The following is a 19,368-nucleotide window of genomic DNA, read 5'->3' as shown; positions in this document are numbered from 1 at the left end:
TCTGGGAGTTGTAGTCCCGACCAGTGAGCTGACGCACTTCAGAACCAGACCGACGGGCGAGCGCCATTGTGTGTTTCGCAGGCACTTCTAGCGAAACACCGCGGGAAACCCCGTCGGGGACAGCGCCCATCTTCTGTTTTATTTGCAACCTCTGGAGCCCACTGGAGGCTTCGTTAGTGGCTCCACTTCTACAGACCCGGGAGAAGGTGTGTAGTCGTGGCTCCGGATCCTGAGGAAAACTTTGCGTTCTAGATGGAGAACACATTTTAAGAAAACCAACCGCATTCTGGATTACAGAACATCAGCTTCCCCCTATCGGTTAGACGGGAACCTGTCTTGTAGGCTTATGTGAGTCGGGGAGAGGACTCATTGGGCACTTTGCAATTTTGGGGAGGACTGCTCACGTCCTGCTAAAGAGTGGGATATGGGCAGAGGTGGGGGAGCCACGGAGCGCATTCCTTAGTGCCCCCCTCTTCCGCCTTCAGTTTCCCCAGTGTTCTGCCTACTCTCCTGAGACCTTTGAGGACAGTATGGCTTCCACGCTTCCAACAACCTGGCCCCAGGTGAGTAAAGGCTTCTTTTCAGCTTGTGAACCCGTCCAGGGGCCTGCTAGGGGTGCGAATCTTGTTCTCAGATACCCTAGAGTTCCGGGAGGAGTTGAAAGACTGCCGGAGAGGGTGGTTAGAATAGAAGAAACAAACAAACTGATTTCTGAACCGGGAACTGGCAAGCCAGATTGAGGCTTTTCAATTTAAAAGCAAAAAACCATTTCTATTACAATTATTTTGTGTGTGGGTGTGCACGTGTGTGCCACTGCCTGCTTGTGGAGGACAGAGGACACCTTTCCGGATCGTTACCCTTCTTCCAACATATGAGTCCTGGAGATCAATCAAACTCAGGCTTGGTAGCAGGCACCTTTACCGACTGAGCCATTTCACCAGACCTTTCCAACTTTTTTTTTTTTTAAGCTGGGGGTCTGGTGAAGAAACTGACAGGTGTAAGAAAATAAGAGGCTCACGGTTAGTTTGCAGCAGCTACTTTAAGGAAATGACAATTCAAAACCAGGAAAAGAGGTGCAGGTGGGAACCAACAGTCCTATCCCTTGGTTAGTGAGAAAAGAACAGGTTTTCATAGCCCACAGGTCTCACTTGTCCCCTGATTAGTGTCAGACAGATTTGCTCAAGGATTTAGACAAAGGAACTGGAGACAAGTCAAATGTAACTGGGTCATCTTGCCCAACTTTTCTATTTTTCTCTCACTGTGGAAGAGAAAAACCCGTGGCTGAACTCCGTCTTGTGGCTTTTAGGAATCTGTGAAGTTTGAAGATGTATCACTGACATTTACCAAGGAAGAGTGGGCACAGCTAGACCTCCAACAGAAGTGCCTGTACAGGGAGATCATGATGGAGAACTACAGTAACGTGATTTCAGTGGGTAAGGCAGCCTCCACTTTAATAAAGCCTGTTAGGGTGGGTGGAGCATGCTTTTATTTCCAGCACTTCGGAGGTGGAGGAGGATTGGAAGTTCAATGCCAGTCTTGCTTGACTCTACCTGCCCCCAACTCTGAATGTGTGGTACCTCTCTCTGAACTGTTTGTGCTTGGGCTTAGGCTAGAGGGACCCGAGGAGAAGTGTTAAGGGAATGTAGAACCTGGTAGAGAGGGAAAAGGCAGCTTTTCAGTATGACTTCAGAAGTTTCATCCAATCAATACATCAGAGCCCCTGAATACTGGGCAGAGCCTATAAGGGATGTTTGTAGCTCTAGTAACAGTTGCCTGTAATTTTTATGGCACATCAAACATATGAGATGCCAGTGTCCAGCAGCTCAGAGGTATCATCAAAGATTGTGATTTCTTTGCTGTTCTTAGGAAGTCTTCTGGCCTCTCTAGTTATTTCATAGCTTTAGCTCCAAGCTTTATGTCTATGTTAAAGCAGAAACAAAAGTTGATAGTCCTGACCAGTTCTTTCTCAACTGTCAAATTTAGCAGGGAAACAAAAGCTTTCCCTGAATGTCCCTCAGTTAAACAACCTCCCTTTTTCCTTTATGGTACCTTTGCTGCCAAGGAAACCCAAGAAATTGAACCAAAGGAATGGATATGTAGTTGTCATTGCCCAAGACCCGATGTTATCTTGTCACAGCATGGGAGAAGGAGGGAATAGATGCTGCAGCAGGCTGGCATCTTCCCTAAGCCCACCTCCAAGCCCTGTCTCTTTTCAATTGAGCAGAGCGTCACTTTTCCAAGCCACATGTGATATCTCAGTTAGAAGAAGCAGAGGACTGTTGGCCAATGCAGAGACAGACTCCTCAAGATAATCTTCCAGGTAAGAGCCAGGCATGTGGGGGTTTCCAAAAGGGATGGACCTTCTGGTTATTCTGAGACTGACGTCTTCTGAGCAGTATGAGAACTCAGGTAGCATGTTGTAATAAGTATAGGTTATTTTCTAATATGCAGTCAGTTTTTCTTGATGCTGGTGACTAAGCCCAGGGCCTTTCACATAAGCAGAGCTGACATGTTACCATTTGAACTAACATCCCCAGCTTCAGTCTTTATTTAGGTTTGGGGTTGTGGTATTTGGGGTTTGTGTATAGTGGTGGTGGTGTTTGTGTTGGGAGTTTTGTTGTTTTGGATTTTTGTTTTGTTTTGAGATAAGGTCTTAGGTAGTTGAGGCTAGCCTCCAACCTATCAATTAACTAAGGATATGAATTCCTGACCATCCCTCTGTCTTAGGTGTTCTGGAATTACAAATATGTGCTACCACACTGGCTCCTGTTTTTATTTCTTTTCTGAGTTTTTTTTTTTTTCTTGTTGTTTTTAAGCACATAGGCATATTGTCTGAGTAGTTTTTTTTTTGAACCCAAGCATTTTTAACCTTTTTTGTTGTTGTTCTGTTTATCTGGTTTCACTTTATGTATGATGGGCATAAAATCTTTGAGCCCCTCAAAAGTTCAGATTCATTCTTCTTCTGTTTGTTGGAAACAGCATCTTTCTGTAGACTAAATTACTACTGTCATAGTACAGAAGCCTCTTCTGTGTTCTTGTGCTTTGTTGGTTTCTTTTTTCCCCTTTCTGGGTGCATGCCATAATGTGACACATTTTATTGTATATTGATGAACTTTAATAAATTTCTATACCCCTTGTAGTTTAAAAAAAAAAAAATCTTAGCTAGGTAGTGGTAGCACACACCTTTAATCCCAGCACTTGGGAAACAGAGGCAGTTGGATCTCTGTAATTTTAAGGCCAGCTGGTGTACAGAGCAAGTTCCAGGACAGCCAGGCCTACAAAGAGAAACCATCTTAAAAAAAAACAAAACAAAGAAATCTTGGATGTCTTTTAATCTTCCAGATAAACTCCAGTTTTCCTGGATTAGTTGAGAAAAGCTATTAGAATATACATGAAATTTGATTGGACTTAATTGTCGCTATTACCTGTTCTGGTTAATCCCAGCATGGTTGTTCATACGAGCCTGCATGCTGCTACATCCTCTTAACATTGAGGTTTTAATTCCTTTTCTATTGCTGTGAAGATATACCATGACCAGGATATGAGAAAAAACATTTGATTGAGGGTTCCCATGGAGTTCACTGGGTAAGTCCATGAAGCATCATGGTGAGGTGCATGGTGTCAGGCAGACAGGCGGGCATGGTTCACTGGGTAAGTCCATGAAGCATCATGGTGAGGTGCATGGTGTCAGGCAGACAGGCGGGCATGGTTCACTGGGTAAGTCCATGAAGCATCATGGTGAGGTGCATGGTGTCAGGCAGACAGGCGGGCATGGTTCACTGGGTAAGTCCATGAAGCATCATGGTGAGGTACATGGTGTCAGGCAGACAGGCGGGCGTGGTGCTGAAGCATAGCTAAGAGCTCACTTCCTAATTCACAAACCAGAAGCAGCTAGAGAGCTCAAGCCAACTGGGAATGGCATGGACTTTCAAACCTCAAAAGTCAACCCCAGTGACACAGCTCCTCCAACAAGACAACACCTAATCTTTTCTAAACAGTGCCACCAACCTGGAACCAAACATTCAAATATATTAGCCTAGAGGGCCATTTTCATTCAAATCACCACAGTCTACTTGCTGGCCCCATAGGCCCATGGCAGTATGCATTTAGTCCGACTTCAAAAGTCCCCATGGCCTTTCACAGTGTCAACACTTTAAAAGTTCATAGACTAGGGGCTGGAGAGATTGCTCAGTGGTTAGAGCATTGGCTATGCTTGCAGAGCCCTGGCAGTCACATGGCAGCTCAGAACCATCTGTAACTCCAGTCTCAGAAGTTCCATGATGCCCTGTTCTGTCCTCTGAGAGCACTGTACTCACACAAGTTCAAAGTCTCTTCTGAGACTCAAAGCAATCTTTTTAATTGTAGCCCCCCTCATTAAAATGCAAAAAGCAAGTTACATTCTTCTAACATACAGTGGCACAGAATATATATTTCTATTCCAGAAGAGGGAAAGTGAGGAAATACTGGACCTAGTCAGAATTAAGCAAGGCAAACTCCAAATCCTGTAGGTTCATGTAACGGAGGGCTTACAGTTTCAAAGGGTTAGTCCATGACCATCATAGTGGGTAGCATGGCACTGCAGCAGTAACTGAGAGTATACATCTGACTCACAAGCAGAAGGCAGAGGGAGAGAGCTAACTGGGGCTGGCATGAGCTTTGGAAACACCCCCAGTGGACACACCTTGTCCAGCAAGGCCACAACTTCTAATCCTACCAAGGAGTTCAACCAACTGGGACCAAGTATTCAAACATGAGTCTATGGGTGTTGTTAACTTTTTCTTTCCTTTGGACAATAGTTTCATCATCATATCCAAAACACGATTCTGAAAATAAAGAGTGGGTATCTGGCTTATCGTACAGGGAAATGTGTAGGTTTTGATGAGGATGACGCTAGATTCTGCTTTGTTCCACATCGATGTTCATCTAGTGCTTTCTAATGAATGGAAAATCATTACTATATGATAAATAGGAAAATATCTATTTCCATTGCAGAATATTCCAAGGTGGTTATAGTGATTTTTTTTCCTTTGAACAGTTAAAGTGATAACATAGTAGATATAAGAAATGCCTTGCTGTAAGGTTGTATCTTTGTCTTAATATTCATGAAAGACATAGTAGTTTTCACTGTTTTTGCTATCTTCAAATTTTTTTTATTTATATTTTGGCTATAAAGCACACCATGTGCCACCGGATGCTTCTCTTTGTGTTTTTATGCTCTGGTGAAGTAGCATCAGAACACTTTCTGACCCTGTTCACCTGTCAGATCTCTACCTGCTGCCATCTTTGGTGATGATGTTTAGTTTCACATCAACATTCATCTGAATGAGTAGATATTCATCTAGTGTTTTCTAATGAATGAAAAATCATTCCTATATGATGGAAATGGGAAATTTTTGAAGCTGGGAGTAGGAAACCAAGATACAAGACCATGCCGGTTAAGTTAGCAGAAAGCACCTGGCCGCATCAGCTTTGGGGAAAGCTTGACTTTTATTGTTGAGGAATGGTGTGACATGGATTTTCACAGCTCACTCTGGTTGGTTTGTAAAGAAAGAGCTGTGGCAGGACACAGATGGAGAAAGGAAGCAAGCACCAGTAGTGTTCAGGGTTGAAATGGTAATGCCTGCTCTGGGAGAGTAGTATCAGGTTTGGGGAGAATTAAAGAGTTTGACTCACAGGTAGACTCAGTGGATCCACATCATTAGATAAACTGGACCAAAACAATGCCGAGGATTCCTATGGGTGAAGGAAGCCTTGAAGGGATTTTCTATGGCCATAGTTCATAATTTGGATATTTACTACAAGAACGCTTTGTGGTGCTGGAGACTGATCCCAGGGCCTTGTATGTGCTATGCAAGCACCTGCCACTGAGCTCCGTACATCCCCAGACGTGGATTGCAAGGGAAACAGCCTGAATTTTTGGAATTCACTTGTTTTAAAGGTGTTAAAGGCATAAACTATTTTAAAGAGTGGAACTATGGTTTTCTTTTTCTCTCCATAATGACATAATGTTAGGTAAAAACTTTACACTAATCATGAAGAACTACCTAGTAGTGTTTACCTTGAAAGTTGGATTTAAACTGTGCCAAGTCTCTACTTATCCTGTCAATCGATCATAGATGAAAAGGGACCAGTGACACATCCAAGGAGGTTTCCTGCGCCAATTGCTTTTTTGAAGTTCAAGAGGTCCAGGTAGCAAATAAAAATATGAGATTTTAGAATGTCATACATTACTATTAATGCCCAAAATTGAGATTGAATCCAAAGTTCAAATCCTTTCTTACAACTGAGTTTACAAGCCTCTCCAGCTAGAATGACAGCATGGAATGTGATTGGTGAGATAATATGAGAAAATGGATAAATTCTAAGACAAATGTCATTCATCCTCAAGAAAGCTTTGAGTTGAATAAGATCCTGTGATGGCAACATGGGAAAATAAATTAGGTTGTGCTCATGTATTCACTTGTCATTCTGTGGCCATTCAAAAAACATAGCCACATGTATATTCCTAAAGTGGGGCACTTGAAAGCTAACTAGACTTAATCATTAGAAGCAATGCATAAAAGACACTGTTGGTCAGGCATGGGTGTCACATAGCTAAATCAAAGCACTTGAGAGGCAGAAGGCTGGTCTCTTAGGAATTCTAGAATACTAAGGTAGCATAGTGAGACCCTGTCAATAAATAAGGGAAAAAGAGATTAACTAGTAGATGAATAAGTCGTAATCACAGGAGAACCTCCAAAAAATGCTTTTTTGCCCCTTTGTGTATGTGTGGTTTTGCCTGTGTGTTTTTCTGTGCACTCTCTGCATGCAGTTCCCTCTGAGGCCAAAGGAGGGCATCTAAGTCCCTGGGACTGGAGTGACACATGGTTTTGAGTCATCATATGTGTGGTGGGAATGGAACCCAGGTCCTCTGGAAAAAACTATTAATAGCTGAGCCATCTCTCCAGCCCCAAATTTGAAAATTGTCAAAGTAAGAACTGAAGCAGGAAATGAACCTTATAGGAGTCATTTCCCTTTTGTTTGAGGAAGAGAGGCAGATATTCTTTATATAGCCTGAGGATGTCCACATGCTCACGCAAACATATAGAGAATGAAAGAAATACTCATACAAAATGTTAGAATACATATATATGGAAAATGAAGGAATTTCACTACAGACCTCTGAGGGCTCAGGGCCTTATCAATTTGTTGGCTGTCTAGAATCTAGAGTGATCATGTGTTTGGGATAGAGCCTAGTCCACTACTGTTGGTTTTTGTTCAAGAACACATTTTCTCTTGTCTTTTACAAATTTTTCTCTGAGATATTTAGGGTGGGGGGTCTGATATCAAAACAGGGTGCAGTAAATATGTTTAGTGTGAGAAAGCTCAGTTTCAGCTCAGCTTGGACCACCTTAACTGTTGGATGACTAAAACAGGATATTAATCTGTAAAGACATAAACAGGACTCTTTTGTGAAGTTTTCAATATCTGAGAACTCCTCCAAGGGAAGAAATCTCAGAAGTATAATTTGAGCAGGAACAACTTCTGACCTAAGTTAGTTTTATCTTGAGAGAACTTGCACTAGAGCCCCACCCCCACCCCATAAAAATACAATTTAGTAAAAATAAATAATAGCATCTGAGATCTCTAAAGCCATGAGAACGTGCATGATATAGAAGCACTTTCATGTGTAGCTCTCTTATTTGGTATCACAGTTGTACTAGGGATAGTCTTAAGAATGTAATTGCTATTAGGAAGCCACTGAGTATTAAAGAAATCCCTGACCAGGATCCCTGTGGATATGACAATGTGGAAGGCCTCAGTAGGAGTCCTCATTGGATCCTGTATCAGAGGACTCATATGGGCAAGGACCCTTTGGAAGTTTCTCTAGGGAAATCATCAGCTTTAACTCCTACATTGTCTGAAAATGAGAAAATACACAGTTATAAAGGATTACAGTGAATAGGAAAAGTGAAATGTCACGAGCCTTAAAAAAAACAAATTATTCTATAAACTCCAATTGGTTAGCAATATGACTGAATTGCTTGGCCCTTAGTAAGAAGGTACCACAGACTGAATGAATACCTGAAGAAACCCCAAGAAACAAGAGTGTATCTTCAAAGGGTATTTCAGTATGGGTCCAAACTTTGAGAGAATAAAGGAAGTCGTGAGGCAGACAGTGTTACAGAGACATCTGAGGGCTCAGATTTACAGATTTGTTTGAGAGTCCAGCATCTATAGAATGGCCATGTATTTTGGGTAGACCAGGGGATCTCAACCTTCCTAATGCTGTGACCCTTTAATACAGCTCCTCATTTTATGGTGACCCTCAACCATAAAATTATTTTTGTTGCTACCTCATAACTGTAATTTTGTTATTGTTATGAACTCCCGTGAAAGGGTCATTCAGCCCTCAAAGGGGTCATGGCTCACAGGTTGAGGACTGCTCTACTAGAGTCTAATCCAGTAGCATATTTTCATGTATGTTGATTTGTGTTCAAGAATACATTTTCTCTTTCATGTGTTTGTTCTCTGGGATCTTTGTGTGCAGTCTGTCTGTCCATCTGTCTGTCTCAGATATATGTATCATGATTCTCTTAAATAGATAGCATTTTCTAGCACCCACACTTAAATTCTAGGGTCACTGGAAGGCTTGCAATACATTGTTAAAACCAATGAACAGAGCTTTCAAGCAAACATTATGGGTGATGAAGGGGAGACATCCCTCTGAAGAAGTTTTAAAAATTTTTTTAAAGCAAGAAACAAATAGGCCTGGTGTTATAGGCCAAAAATGCCAGCTACTTGGAAAGCTAAGACAGGTTCAAGGCCAGTCTGGGGAATTACTTGTCCTCAAATAAAAAGCAAAAAGAGGGGCTGCAGATATAGTTGGCAAAGTGTTTGCCCAGTATCCACAAGGCCTTGAATTGAATCCCAGCACCACATAAACCACATATGATCATGGGTTCCTGTGCTCAGTAGCTAAGAAGAACCTCAAAAAGTCTTCTTCTGCTACGTAGAGCTCAAGGCCACCTGGGTCAGCTCCCCTATCTCAAAAGAGTGCGTGTCCTAGTTGATACACCTCAGTGATTGAGCAATCCCTTAGGGCTAGGACCTAGGCAAAAAATGAAAAATCAAAAAGGAAAGGAAAAAAAATCTGCATGAATTTTATTTCTTTTTAGACAAAATACAAACAACCAATGATGTGCAAAATAAAAGACAAGTTTTAAAAAACTATACAAAAGAAGGAGGGTAAGGGAGGAAATCCATACAGATAGATACTCTATAATGCACGTAACTTGATGATAGTACTTGTTGATAAAAGAATGAGCCAGTTCCTTATGTACTTAACAAAACAGTGTTTGTGTTTCTTTTTGTGTGTTTGTTTGTTTTATTTTTACTTTATTTATATGAGTGCACTATAGCTGTCTTAAGATCCCATTACAGATGGTTGTGAGCCATCATGTGGTTGCTGGGAATTGAACTCAGGACCTCTGGAAGAGAAGTCAGTGCTCTTAACCGCTGGGCCATGTCTCCAACCCCAGTATTTGTGTTTCTTAAAACATGCAAATGAAACTGGGTTTCTTGTATCTTAGGTTAGCCTTAACCTTACTATGTAGCCAGGCTGGACCTTGAACATCTGATCCTCTTGTCTCTCTGTGCTGGGGTTACAGGCACGGATCACTGTGAGTGGCTTTAATGAATTTCTGGGGATATGCTACATCATTCTCTAACAACCGAGCTACATACTCAGCCTGTTTTTGTGTATGTTTTTTGGATGAGTCTGTCTTTGTGACTCTAGTTGGCCTATAACTCAATATGTAGATCTGACTAGACTCTTAACAGTGATCCCCTCTTGCCCTCTTTCCCCTGCCTCCCAAGAACAATGATTATAGGAATGTGCCACATTACCTAGCGTTTGCTCTGGTTTTGACTTTTAGAATGTTCTGGGCCTTCTCCATACCCTGGAATGAATTCCTTTCCTGCCGAGAGTCCTCTGATGAAGATCAAGGTTGTTGAGGTCCTTACATTGAATAAGGATGTGGCTGGTCCCCGGAATGCCCTGATTCAATCTCTCTATCCAGAAAGTGGAGAAGATTTGAACCCAGGTAACCGCAAGCCAGCTAAACAACCAAGCAAGCGTTTGAATGACACTGAAGCTTCTCGAAAGAAGTTCCGACAATTCCAGTATGAAGAGTCAGCTGGTCCCCAGAAGGCTGTGTCCCGGCTTCATAAGTTGTGTCACCAGTGGCTGCAGCCTAATACACGTTCAAAGAAGCAGATCCTAGAGTTGCTGGTGCTCGAGCAGTTCCTGAGTGCACTGCCTGAGAAGTTGCGGGTGTGGGTAGAATCCCATCACCCAGAAGATTGCAAAGCAGCGGTGTCTTTGTTGGAGAATATGGCCTCGGTGTCTAAGGATGATGGTGAGTGTCCTGAAAGGGTGATGTGACAAACATCTCTGTGAAGGCTTTGTGAGGGAATGAGGAGTGCTGAGGTGACTGAGGATGTTCCCATTTCAGACCACAAACATCCGGATCTCCCATGTTCCCAGTTAGAATTAATGGAAATCTGAAGTGTTTGGTATTCATCCCTATTTTCCCAAACAAAAACCTTCCATGGGCTTCATGAACGCTTACAGATGCAATGTTTTTTTTTTTTTTTTTTTTTTTTTTTTTTTTTTTTTTCCTTTATCCTGTTGTGGTCCCTAATACATAGCCAGCCTTCCAGTTCTTTGAAGGGGCTATAAATGAAGTCCAACTAAGGGGAGACTCGAGAGTTGACTGAGCCTGCGGGCCTTCAGAAAAGATGGGATGTGACAAGTGAATACACATATGATAGTACTAAGATGGTGAAGAGGTCAGGATACAGGTGGAGTTTGTGGCGGCTGCTTCTGTTGCTGAAACCTGCTGTGACAAGAACAGTGAAGAAAAGAAACAGTATCCCAGAATGTATCCCAATGAAACATTTTCCAGGAATCTTGTATAGCCTGTAGAAGTGAAAAGGCAAAGAATGAGTTCTTCCCTATATCCAAGAAGAACATGTTGATTTTAAGCCAGTGAGGCTGATGCCAGAGCTCTGGTCTCTGAAACCTTAATGTATTTTACCAGACCTGATGATGTAGGCTTATAATCTAAGATACTCAAGAGGCCAGTTCAAGGCCTGCCTGAGCTACAAATGAGTTCAAGTCAGTGTGACCAGTTTATCATGACCCTGTCTCAAAATAGAAAAGGACTGGGGCTATCACCCAGGAGTAGCACAGCATTCTGGCTTTAATACCCAGGATTTAGGAAGTGAAGCAGTTTATGACAGTTAACTGGAGTTCAACTCCCCCCAGAAGCTACATGTTGAAAAAACATGGGTATGGTCATGCATGCGTAACCACACTATTACAGTGGATGGAGACAGGAAAGTCACTCGGGTTTCCTGTCCTCCAGCCTGGTTACAAGTTCAGTGAAAGACTCTGTCTCAAATGGACATGGTAAAGAAAGATAGATTAAGACACCAGACATCCTCATCTATCCTCTGAATGCACCCAAACACACATGCACATAAACTGTACTTACAAATACCAAAAAAGCTGTAAAGTGGCTTTAGGAAGAAGGGAATCCTTACTGGAAGAGTTCCAGGATGCTCTCTCTAACTCTAGGCACACCTCTACCTAGGAGGTTCAATAAGAGCCTCCACTCATCCCCTCATCCATCACACTTGCCTGCTTTCAGCTGGTGTCATTGCCATTAAGGCTTCCAAACACAGAATTTCTCTTTCCTAAATGTTCCAGCAAAAGCTTCATTTGCTTTAAAAGTGTATGGTCTCCCGTGTCTCCCAGAGTCCATGAAGGTGAAGGGATGGTATGGTGGAGCAGGCTGGGTGATGTCATTTGTCCCCATCCTAGCTGGAGTAGAATCAGCATGGTCAAAGCCCATAGAGTATGTGGAGACACATGAGGAAGACTGGACCTGGAAGAATCCTTGGAAGGGCTGTTAGTACTGGCCAGGGATGTTTAATATGACCAGTAGCACAAAATGGGGACACATTCTGTGACCAAAGGAAGATCCTTCTCTTCTCCAAGGCAGCAAAGGGGGAACCATACAAGCACCATAAGGGCTTGGAGACTAGAAACAGACTTTACCACTAAGGAAAGGCCATTGTTTCAGAAATCAGAGCCTGAGACAGATGCTGGAATGGGGAGAAAATAAAAGGTTTCTATAGTAGAAATACCAGTCTCTGGTTCATGCAGAGTAACACACTGGGCCATCCAGTTACAGGAATTGTTTACTGTGGTGAAGAGGTCAACATAGACCATCAAGGGGCATAGGTGTGCATAGGCCATGGGTTGCAGACCTGGCGGTTCTTTCGGCCTGAGGGCCACCGCCTCACTAACTCTTCATATGGCATCTTCTCCAGCTCTGCTTGCCTGCTCTAGTGAGGCCACTGATCAACTAAAGGAGAAAAGGGAGGATGTGGCCACCTTACCGGTTACTGTACCACCTGAGGTAAGCAAGAATTTTTTGTTCCTTTGGTCACAGCTTCCTTTAAGGGACCACCCCTAAAATGTCCCTTCTACACTAAGCCTTGCCAAGACTTCACAGAAGATAGAAGCCATTTTAACTTTCTGAGTTCTTGGGCCTAAGTGGAATTCTTAAAAACCCAAGTGTGAAGAGTAACCCTCCTGACGTTGTGATGGGCATAGTGAAAGCAAACAGTAGGTGTTCAAGAACCAAGACTGAGAAACATAAGAACCAGAAGAATCACAGGTAGTTTGTAAGAACTACATTGTACCCTAGTTAGAATGAGTGAGCCCTTATCCTTTAGAGAATTAGAAATGAGTGAGCCCTTGTCCTTTGGAGACACTTAATTGGGGAATTAGAAATGAAACAGCATGGGCTCAGATCAGTCTCAGAAGTAGGTGATGGGCATGCAATAGGATTAGCCCTGTCGGCCAGGAAAATGGTATGTATATGGCATTAGTGTGTATTATGTATATGGTATTAGTGACATTAGTGTGTATATGACTCTTCCCTACAAGTGGTTTATATTGGCTCGGGTGTGTGACGGAATTGTTGGGTCTCATGTAATGGGCAATGTGGGTTAGGCTTCAGGCAAGGCTGCTCCCTGGGAATGGGAAGAAACTGATCCCAGACTCATTGCTGTGTATACTGTTCCTTCTAAGATAGGCTCTGCTGCATCTGGGCAGAATACCTCCCAGATCCGGGCAAGGTGATGAGAAGGAAGAGTCTTCCTTTCCGAATCCTTAGTCACTCATAAGAAACTGACATGGCATAGGTGACTATTATACATAGGTCAGACCTGTCCATTAACAGCAAGGATTGGTCTTCATTGTAGGTTGTATATTACAGGACAAGGCTGTCTCCAGAGGGGGACAGTCCTTTGGAGGGTGTTGTCCTTACAATGCAGGCTTAATACAGGTGCTAGTATGATCAGTGTAGCATGCTTACTGTACTTGTAGCTCTTTGTCAATCAGGAGCTCTGCCTACCAACTTGGGACCCAGGCTTTAGTTTGGAGAAATACCTTGTGGATCTCTTTTGGGGTCAGAAAAGTAATTGTCTCTAAGTAAACCACCAAAGCAGAAAAGTCCTTCTGTGTGGTATCATGTCCCAGTGACCTTTCTTCTGCCCACACTGGCAAACATGGAGCTTTTATAACATTACAGGAGCCGGTGACTTTCCAGGATGTGGCTGTGGACTTCAGTCAGGAGGAGTGGCGGCTACTAGGTCCGATGCAGAGGACCGAGTATCATGATGTGATGCTAGAGACCTTGGGCAACTTGGTCTCTGTGGGTAAGGCTATTCCTACATTTAGAAATTCCCCCAGATCTCTCAGTTTTTCTCTACCCAGTGTCAGAACTGGCTGTGCTCTCAAGAATCTCTTGTCTGTCCAGGATCTTTTTCTAAAACTGTGACCCTGCATTGGTAAGGAGCCTTAAGTGCACAGAGGCAGCCTCATGTCTGGTTTGTCTAGGGGAGTGAGAAAGCTCCTGGTTTTGCTGCTTCACAGCTTGTCACTCCCTAGACTGAATAACTGTTTAAGAAGATGTAACTTTATTTTTTAATACTGTCACTTATAACTACAATATGTATATCTTTTGATTTCTTTCAGGGTGGGAGCCTACACTGGGAAACAAAGAGTTAACTTTAGACTCTCATATTCCTGTGGTAAAACCAATTCATGACCCAACCCCAAAAGATCTCTCAAGGAATGGTACCCAGTCCACTGTCTTTGAAACTATCTCACAAAATGGAGTCCCAGAAATGCACACCATAGAATCAAATCAAGTGGGGCTTCTACAGGAAAAAGGCCAACCTCAGGAGAAGTTCTCTGAAAGCTCCAAGGCTCAGGACGGAACTACTCTTAACAAAAGCCAGGGCTCACTCAATGAAGTTCTTCCCAGCAAGCATGTAAAAGTTAAACGGAAGGGCACAAGAAAGGGGAAATGCAGGAAAACCACCATTTCCATGACACGAGGTTTACGCATAAGAAATAAGCAAAAGGACTCTGTGGAGTGGCAAGACAAGAGTAGCAGCAATCCTGTGACACATGAGTCCTCTATAGCAAAACACCAACAGGGTTCTGAGCAGGGAGAAGCTGCAGCCAGCAGAGATCCCATTACACTTACTGTGCCTGCAAATTTTTACCAGAAAAACACTGGCTCTGAAGAGATTAAATTCAAGGACAGTAGCAATGCCATGGTACCTGATGCACCTACAAACATTGACCAGAAAGGCCCTGAATTGCATAAAGTTGGGAAAAGTAACAATTCCATGTCACAAGGTTCATCTGTACAAAATCACCAGATGGGGTCTGTGGCAGGAACAGCCAGGGATAACAGTATCTTGACACATGCTTTACCTGTAAAACTTCACCAGAAAGGCTATGAAGGAGGTAAAGTCCAAGGAAATAGGAATTCCTTGAAACATGGAAAACCTCACCAGAAGGGTTCTAAAAGGCAAAAGGTCAGGGAAGTTAGCACTTCTGAAAAACATGTTCCCTATATAAAAAATCACCTCAAGACCTCTGAAAGAGGAAAAGGCAGGGAAATCAATGCTTCCATAAACTGTGGTCCCTATATAAAAACTTACTATAAGGGTTCCGAAGTGAGAAAGCTCAGGAGAGCAAACAATTGTGGGAAAGGCATCAACCGGCATGCTCAGCAGATATTCTTTATAAAAATTCACAAAGGAAGCCAAGTTTGCCGATGCAGTGAATGTGGCAAAATGTTCCGAAATGCTAGGTATTTCTCTGTCCACAAGAAGATCCACACAGGAGAGCGGCCTTACATGTGTATGGCCTGCGGGAAAGCATTTGTTCAGAGCTCCTCCCTCACACAGCATATTAGAATTCATAGTGGGGAGAGACCATTTGAGTGTTCAGAGTGTGGGAGGACCTTCAATGACCGCTCAGCCATCTCTCAGCACCTGAGAACTCATACAGGAGCTAAGCCCTACCACTGTCAGCACTGTGGGAAAGCTTTCCGTCAGAGTTCCCACCTTACCAGGCATGAGAGAACTCATACTGGGGAGCGCCCATATGTGTGCACCAGTTGTGGGAAGGCCTTCACACAGAGCTCACACCTTATTGGGCATCAGAAAACACACGGGATAAAGTTCAAGAAGCAGCCCAAATTGTAGCCTTTGTGCCTTTCAAAGCTTTCAAAGCACTATTTTTTTAGCCATGAAATGTGCTATGTAAACACTTAGTATGATAGATAGAATTTGAATAAGGAGAGCCTTAAGGATACCTTAAGCTGTCACCTTAAGGACAGCTAAGGACACCACCCAGCAAGCACTGAGTGAAAGCATCTGGGAGTTCTTAATTGCTTCATTTATCCTCAAAAGGAAATAAAAGATCTGAAAATGCTTTTAAGTTTAAAAAGCCAAGGACCAACAATTGCACTGATTTCCATACAGGGTAGTGTGTGAATGACAAAAACTAAACGTATGCAGATAAACTATTATATTTGTGTGGAACTTTTTTTCTGCTCTAATAGCTGTTTTTCATTATCAATTTGACTACATCTGGAATTAACCTAAACACTAGCAGCTGAGTATACCATTGAGGAATTTTTTTTCTTAACTAGATCATTTAAAATGGGCAAACACACTTTTAATCTGAGTTGCACCTTCAACTGGCAACCTATATAAAGGACACAGAAGAAGGAAGCTTGCCATCTTTGCCTGCTTGCTCTCACTAGCTAGTCTATCCCCTCACTGGCATTAGAGCTTACTTAGAGGTTCTGGCATGTACCACCTGAGACATCCTGCCTCACGAACTGAAAAACTACTGGATTCGTAGACCTTCCATCTTCCATTGATAAACAGCCATTGTACTACCTGAACTACAGCCTGTAAGTCATTCTAATTAGCATGTGTGTATGTATGTTTATATATACACATGAGAAGAGAAATTCATACTATCAGACCCACTACACTAGGGTACCTTGAATAATATCTGCTTAATTAAGCATCATTTGTTTGTTTTTTTATTTTTGAGACAGGGTTTTTCTGGGTAGGACTGGCTGTCTTACAATTCACTCTATAGACCAGGCTGACCTCAAACTCAGGGATCCACCTGCCTCTGCCTCCTAAGTTCTGGGATTAAAAGTGTGAGGCACCTGGCAATTAACTATCTTTTATGTCGTGATCTCGACCAGTACTAGCAGATCATTGTACAGGGGGCAGGATATCTTCAGGAATCATTGGAGGCCCAGAGGTCTAGAAGTCTGTAGTGAATCCAGGGTCACATGAGAATATCCTCTGGCTTTACATTACCATCGTCCCTAAAGGACCAGTTACGGGAGAAGTTCATCACCGTTAAGCAACAAAACACTGGCAATGCCAGGGCATGTGTTTGATACTCACTTTCAAATTCCATTACATACATACATACATACATACATACATACATAGATATCCAGGTCAACAAAAAAAAGGAAAGCAACGGACTAGCAATATGGCTCAGCTGGTAAAGGGGCCTGCCACCAAACTTGATGACCTGATTTTAATCCCTAGGACAAATACAGTGGGAAGAGAACTGATTCTTGCAAGTTGTCCACTGACATCCGCATGTGTGCCATGGTGTGCAGTCACACAAAATAAAACTAGAATTCTTCGGAGTTGAAGAGATGGCTCCATGGTTAAGAATTCTTGCTGCTCTTGTAGAGGACCCAGTTTGATTTGTGGCATCCACATTTGACGGCTCAAAAACCACTTGTAACTCCAGCTCCAAGGGATCTAGCACCTTCTTCTGGACTCTTGGCACCTGCACTCATATATACCCACAGGCACACATAATGTTTTTCATCCCCAGGTCATACACACCCCACAATGTTCTTTATAACATTTGAAAACATTCTAGAGCTGAGGGTGTGGCACAGTGGGTGAGCATGCGCATTGCATATATGAAGCCCTGGGTTCAACTCCAGCATACACACCAGATCCATTGGGATTTATCCTATAGAGCAGGTGTAAATATGCCCTCTTGGGTGAATACCTCACCTTTCTCTGAAACAAATAGGACTTAGAGACAGGACCAGAGGGTACATTGCATGTTATAAGGTCAAATGTGTAGAAAAAGGGCCACTAGGAGGCATATATCAGACATAGTGCTGTTTTAATCATTTTTGAAATGGGACTTAAGTTGGCCCAAAATGTGTGTTTGCTGGTAAATTACTCCACATTATTGCCTATCAGGTATGAAACAAATGATTGGACTAGAAAGCAAAACTCAAGAATCTCTTTTTCTGGATCCCTAACAGTAATATGAGCTAAGCGCAGCAATGGAGGGCTATAGGAAACTTTGGGCCAGAAGGTGCAGCCTACGGCTTTGGAAATACGTTTTGGCTATATATTGTATATAATGAGCAATTACAAATTACTGGCAGAAAACAGCCATTTTGTTATTTGATGACCTGTGGGTAAATTTGGAGACCATACAGATGGTTCCTGACCATTGGTTTCTGGGATCAACAAGGACGACAAAGAATTGTAAGTGGAACACCTGGAGCCGTTTTAATACAGGTCGGATGTATATGAACACTTGGCTTTGTGTGTGTGGTTGCCTTTCAAGCTCTCAGGTGGAAAGTAATGTCAAGTAGAAAATTCTCATTGAGCCTGTCCCACACTTAAAACAGTTGTGATAATGCTGTCTACATCCTCAAACTGTTAAGCACCATTTTGGAAGGGCAATGTAGCAAGAACCAGTGGAAATTAAACTCTGCATATTCTTACTTACACATGGAATCCCACTTCTGGAACTCTGACAATAAAAATGAAGGCACTTTTTATGGACGTATGAGATTTACCACGTTTGTCATGTTTAGAGATGGAAGAGTGGAAGATAAATCTTGCGTTTTACTTTACAAGAAATAGAAGAGATTGGTCAGAGAAAAATGAAAAATCTACCAAAAGTAGCTGATGAGAAAGATGAATGTAAAATATATATTTGGAAAAAAAGAGACACTTATGTAGCCCTGGCTGACCTCAAACTAGCTATATTGACCAGGCTGGCTTTGAGTTGATGAGTAACAACCTGCCTCAGCTTCCCAAGTTCTGAGATTAAAGGTATAAGCCACCATGCCCAGACATTTTTTTTTTTTTGGTCCAGGGTGGGTCTTGTTTGAGACAAAGTCTCACTATGTAGCTCTAGCTGTCCTGGAACTTACTATATATACTCGGCTTGCCTCATACTCAGAGTTCAACCTGCCTGTACCTCCCAAGTGCTTAGATTGAAAGCCTGCACTACCACAGCCAGCTATGAATTTTTTTAAGATTTTATTTATTTTATGTATATGAGTACACTTTCTCTGTCTTCAGACACACCAGAAGAGGGCATCGAATCACATTACAGATGGTTGTGAGCCACTATGTGGTTGCTGGGATTTGAACTCAGGACCTCTGGAAGATGAGTCAGTGCTCTTAACCGCTGAGCCATCTCTCCAGCCCCTGAAATTTTTAATATTAAATTTGAGTATACACTTAGGTAATAATGAGAGATAAATACAAATGGAATAGTGCGAGTCTATATGAATTGCTTATCTTACCTAGATTTAACTTTGGTAAGTAGCATGTACCAAGAAAATTATCCATTTATTTTAGATTTTCCAACTTAGGAGTACAGGGGTTTTTTTTTTTTTCCTCTTCTTTTCTTTCTTTCTTTTTTGGGGGGGAGGGGATATTTTATTTATTTACATTTCAGTTGCCATCCCTTTTCCCCATTTCCCCTCCTTAAAAAACCCCTATCCCATCCCTCTTCCTCCTTTTTTGCTTTTATACCATTTTAACTACATGCAAGTATTAAGGTCAGTTCTAGGTTGAGGAACTAGCAATACAATAGATGCAAATAATCAAGGAACAAGCAAGACAATAAATATAAAT

General features: G+C 42.4%; 1 protein-coding gene across 3 annotated transcripts; it reads left to right on the top strand.

Annotated features, from left to right (window-relative positions):
• The first annotated feature begins 36 nt into the window (after positions 1-36).
• On the top strand, positions 37-18,570 carry LOC143440729 (neurotrophin receptor-interacting factor 1-like). Of its 3 annotated transcripts, none has more exons than XM_076927486.1 (8): positions 37-206; positions 486-563; positions 1,307-1,433; positions 2,225-2,320; positions 9,918-10,400; positions 12,382-12,470; positions 13,650-13,776; positions 14,096-18,570. In XM_076927486.1, the coding sequence occupies exons 2-8, from the start codon at positions 531-533 to the stop codon at positions 15,622-15,624; spliced, it is 2,484 nt and encodes an 827-aa protein (XP_076783601.1). In that variant the 5' UTR covers positions 37-206; positions 486-530; the 3' UTR covers positions 15,625-18,570. The 3 variants fall into 3 exon arrangements, with proteins under 3 accessions (XP_076783601.1, XP_076783600.1, XP_076783599.1); XM_076927485.1 differs by having other exon boundaries at positions 37-318; XM_076927484.1 differs by having other exon boundaries at positions 37-348.
• The last annotated feature ends 798 nt before the right edge of the window (positions 18,571-19,368 follow it).

This window comes from Arvicanthis niloticus, chromosome 30 (assembly GCF_011762505.2).
Source record: "Arvicanthis niloticus isolate mArvNil1 chromosome 30, mArvNil1.pat.X, whole genome shotgun sequence".
Classification (NCBI taxonomy): domain Eukaryota; kingdom Metazoa; phylum Chordata; class Mammalia; order Rodentia; family Muridae; genus Arvicanthis; species Arvicanthis niloticus.
This window is presented reverse-complemented; position numbering and strand designations above follow the sequence as displayed.

Excerpts from the sequence above, each read along its gene's own strand:
- LOC143440729 (XM_076927486.1), top strand. The coding sequence starts at position 531 with ATGGCTTCCACGCTTCCAACAACCTGGCCCCAG. Across the intron at positions 10,401-12,381 it reads CTCGGTGTCTAAGGATGATG|CTCTGCTTGCCTGCTCTAGT; the intron begins GTGAGTGTCCTG and ends CATCTTCTCCAG. Across the intron at positions 12,471-13,649 it reads CGGTTACTGTACCACCTGAG|GAGCCGGTGACTTTCCAGGA; the intron begins GTAAGCAAGAAT and ends ATAACATTACAG.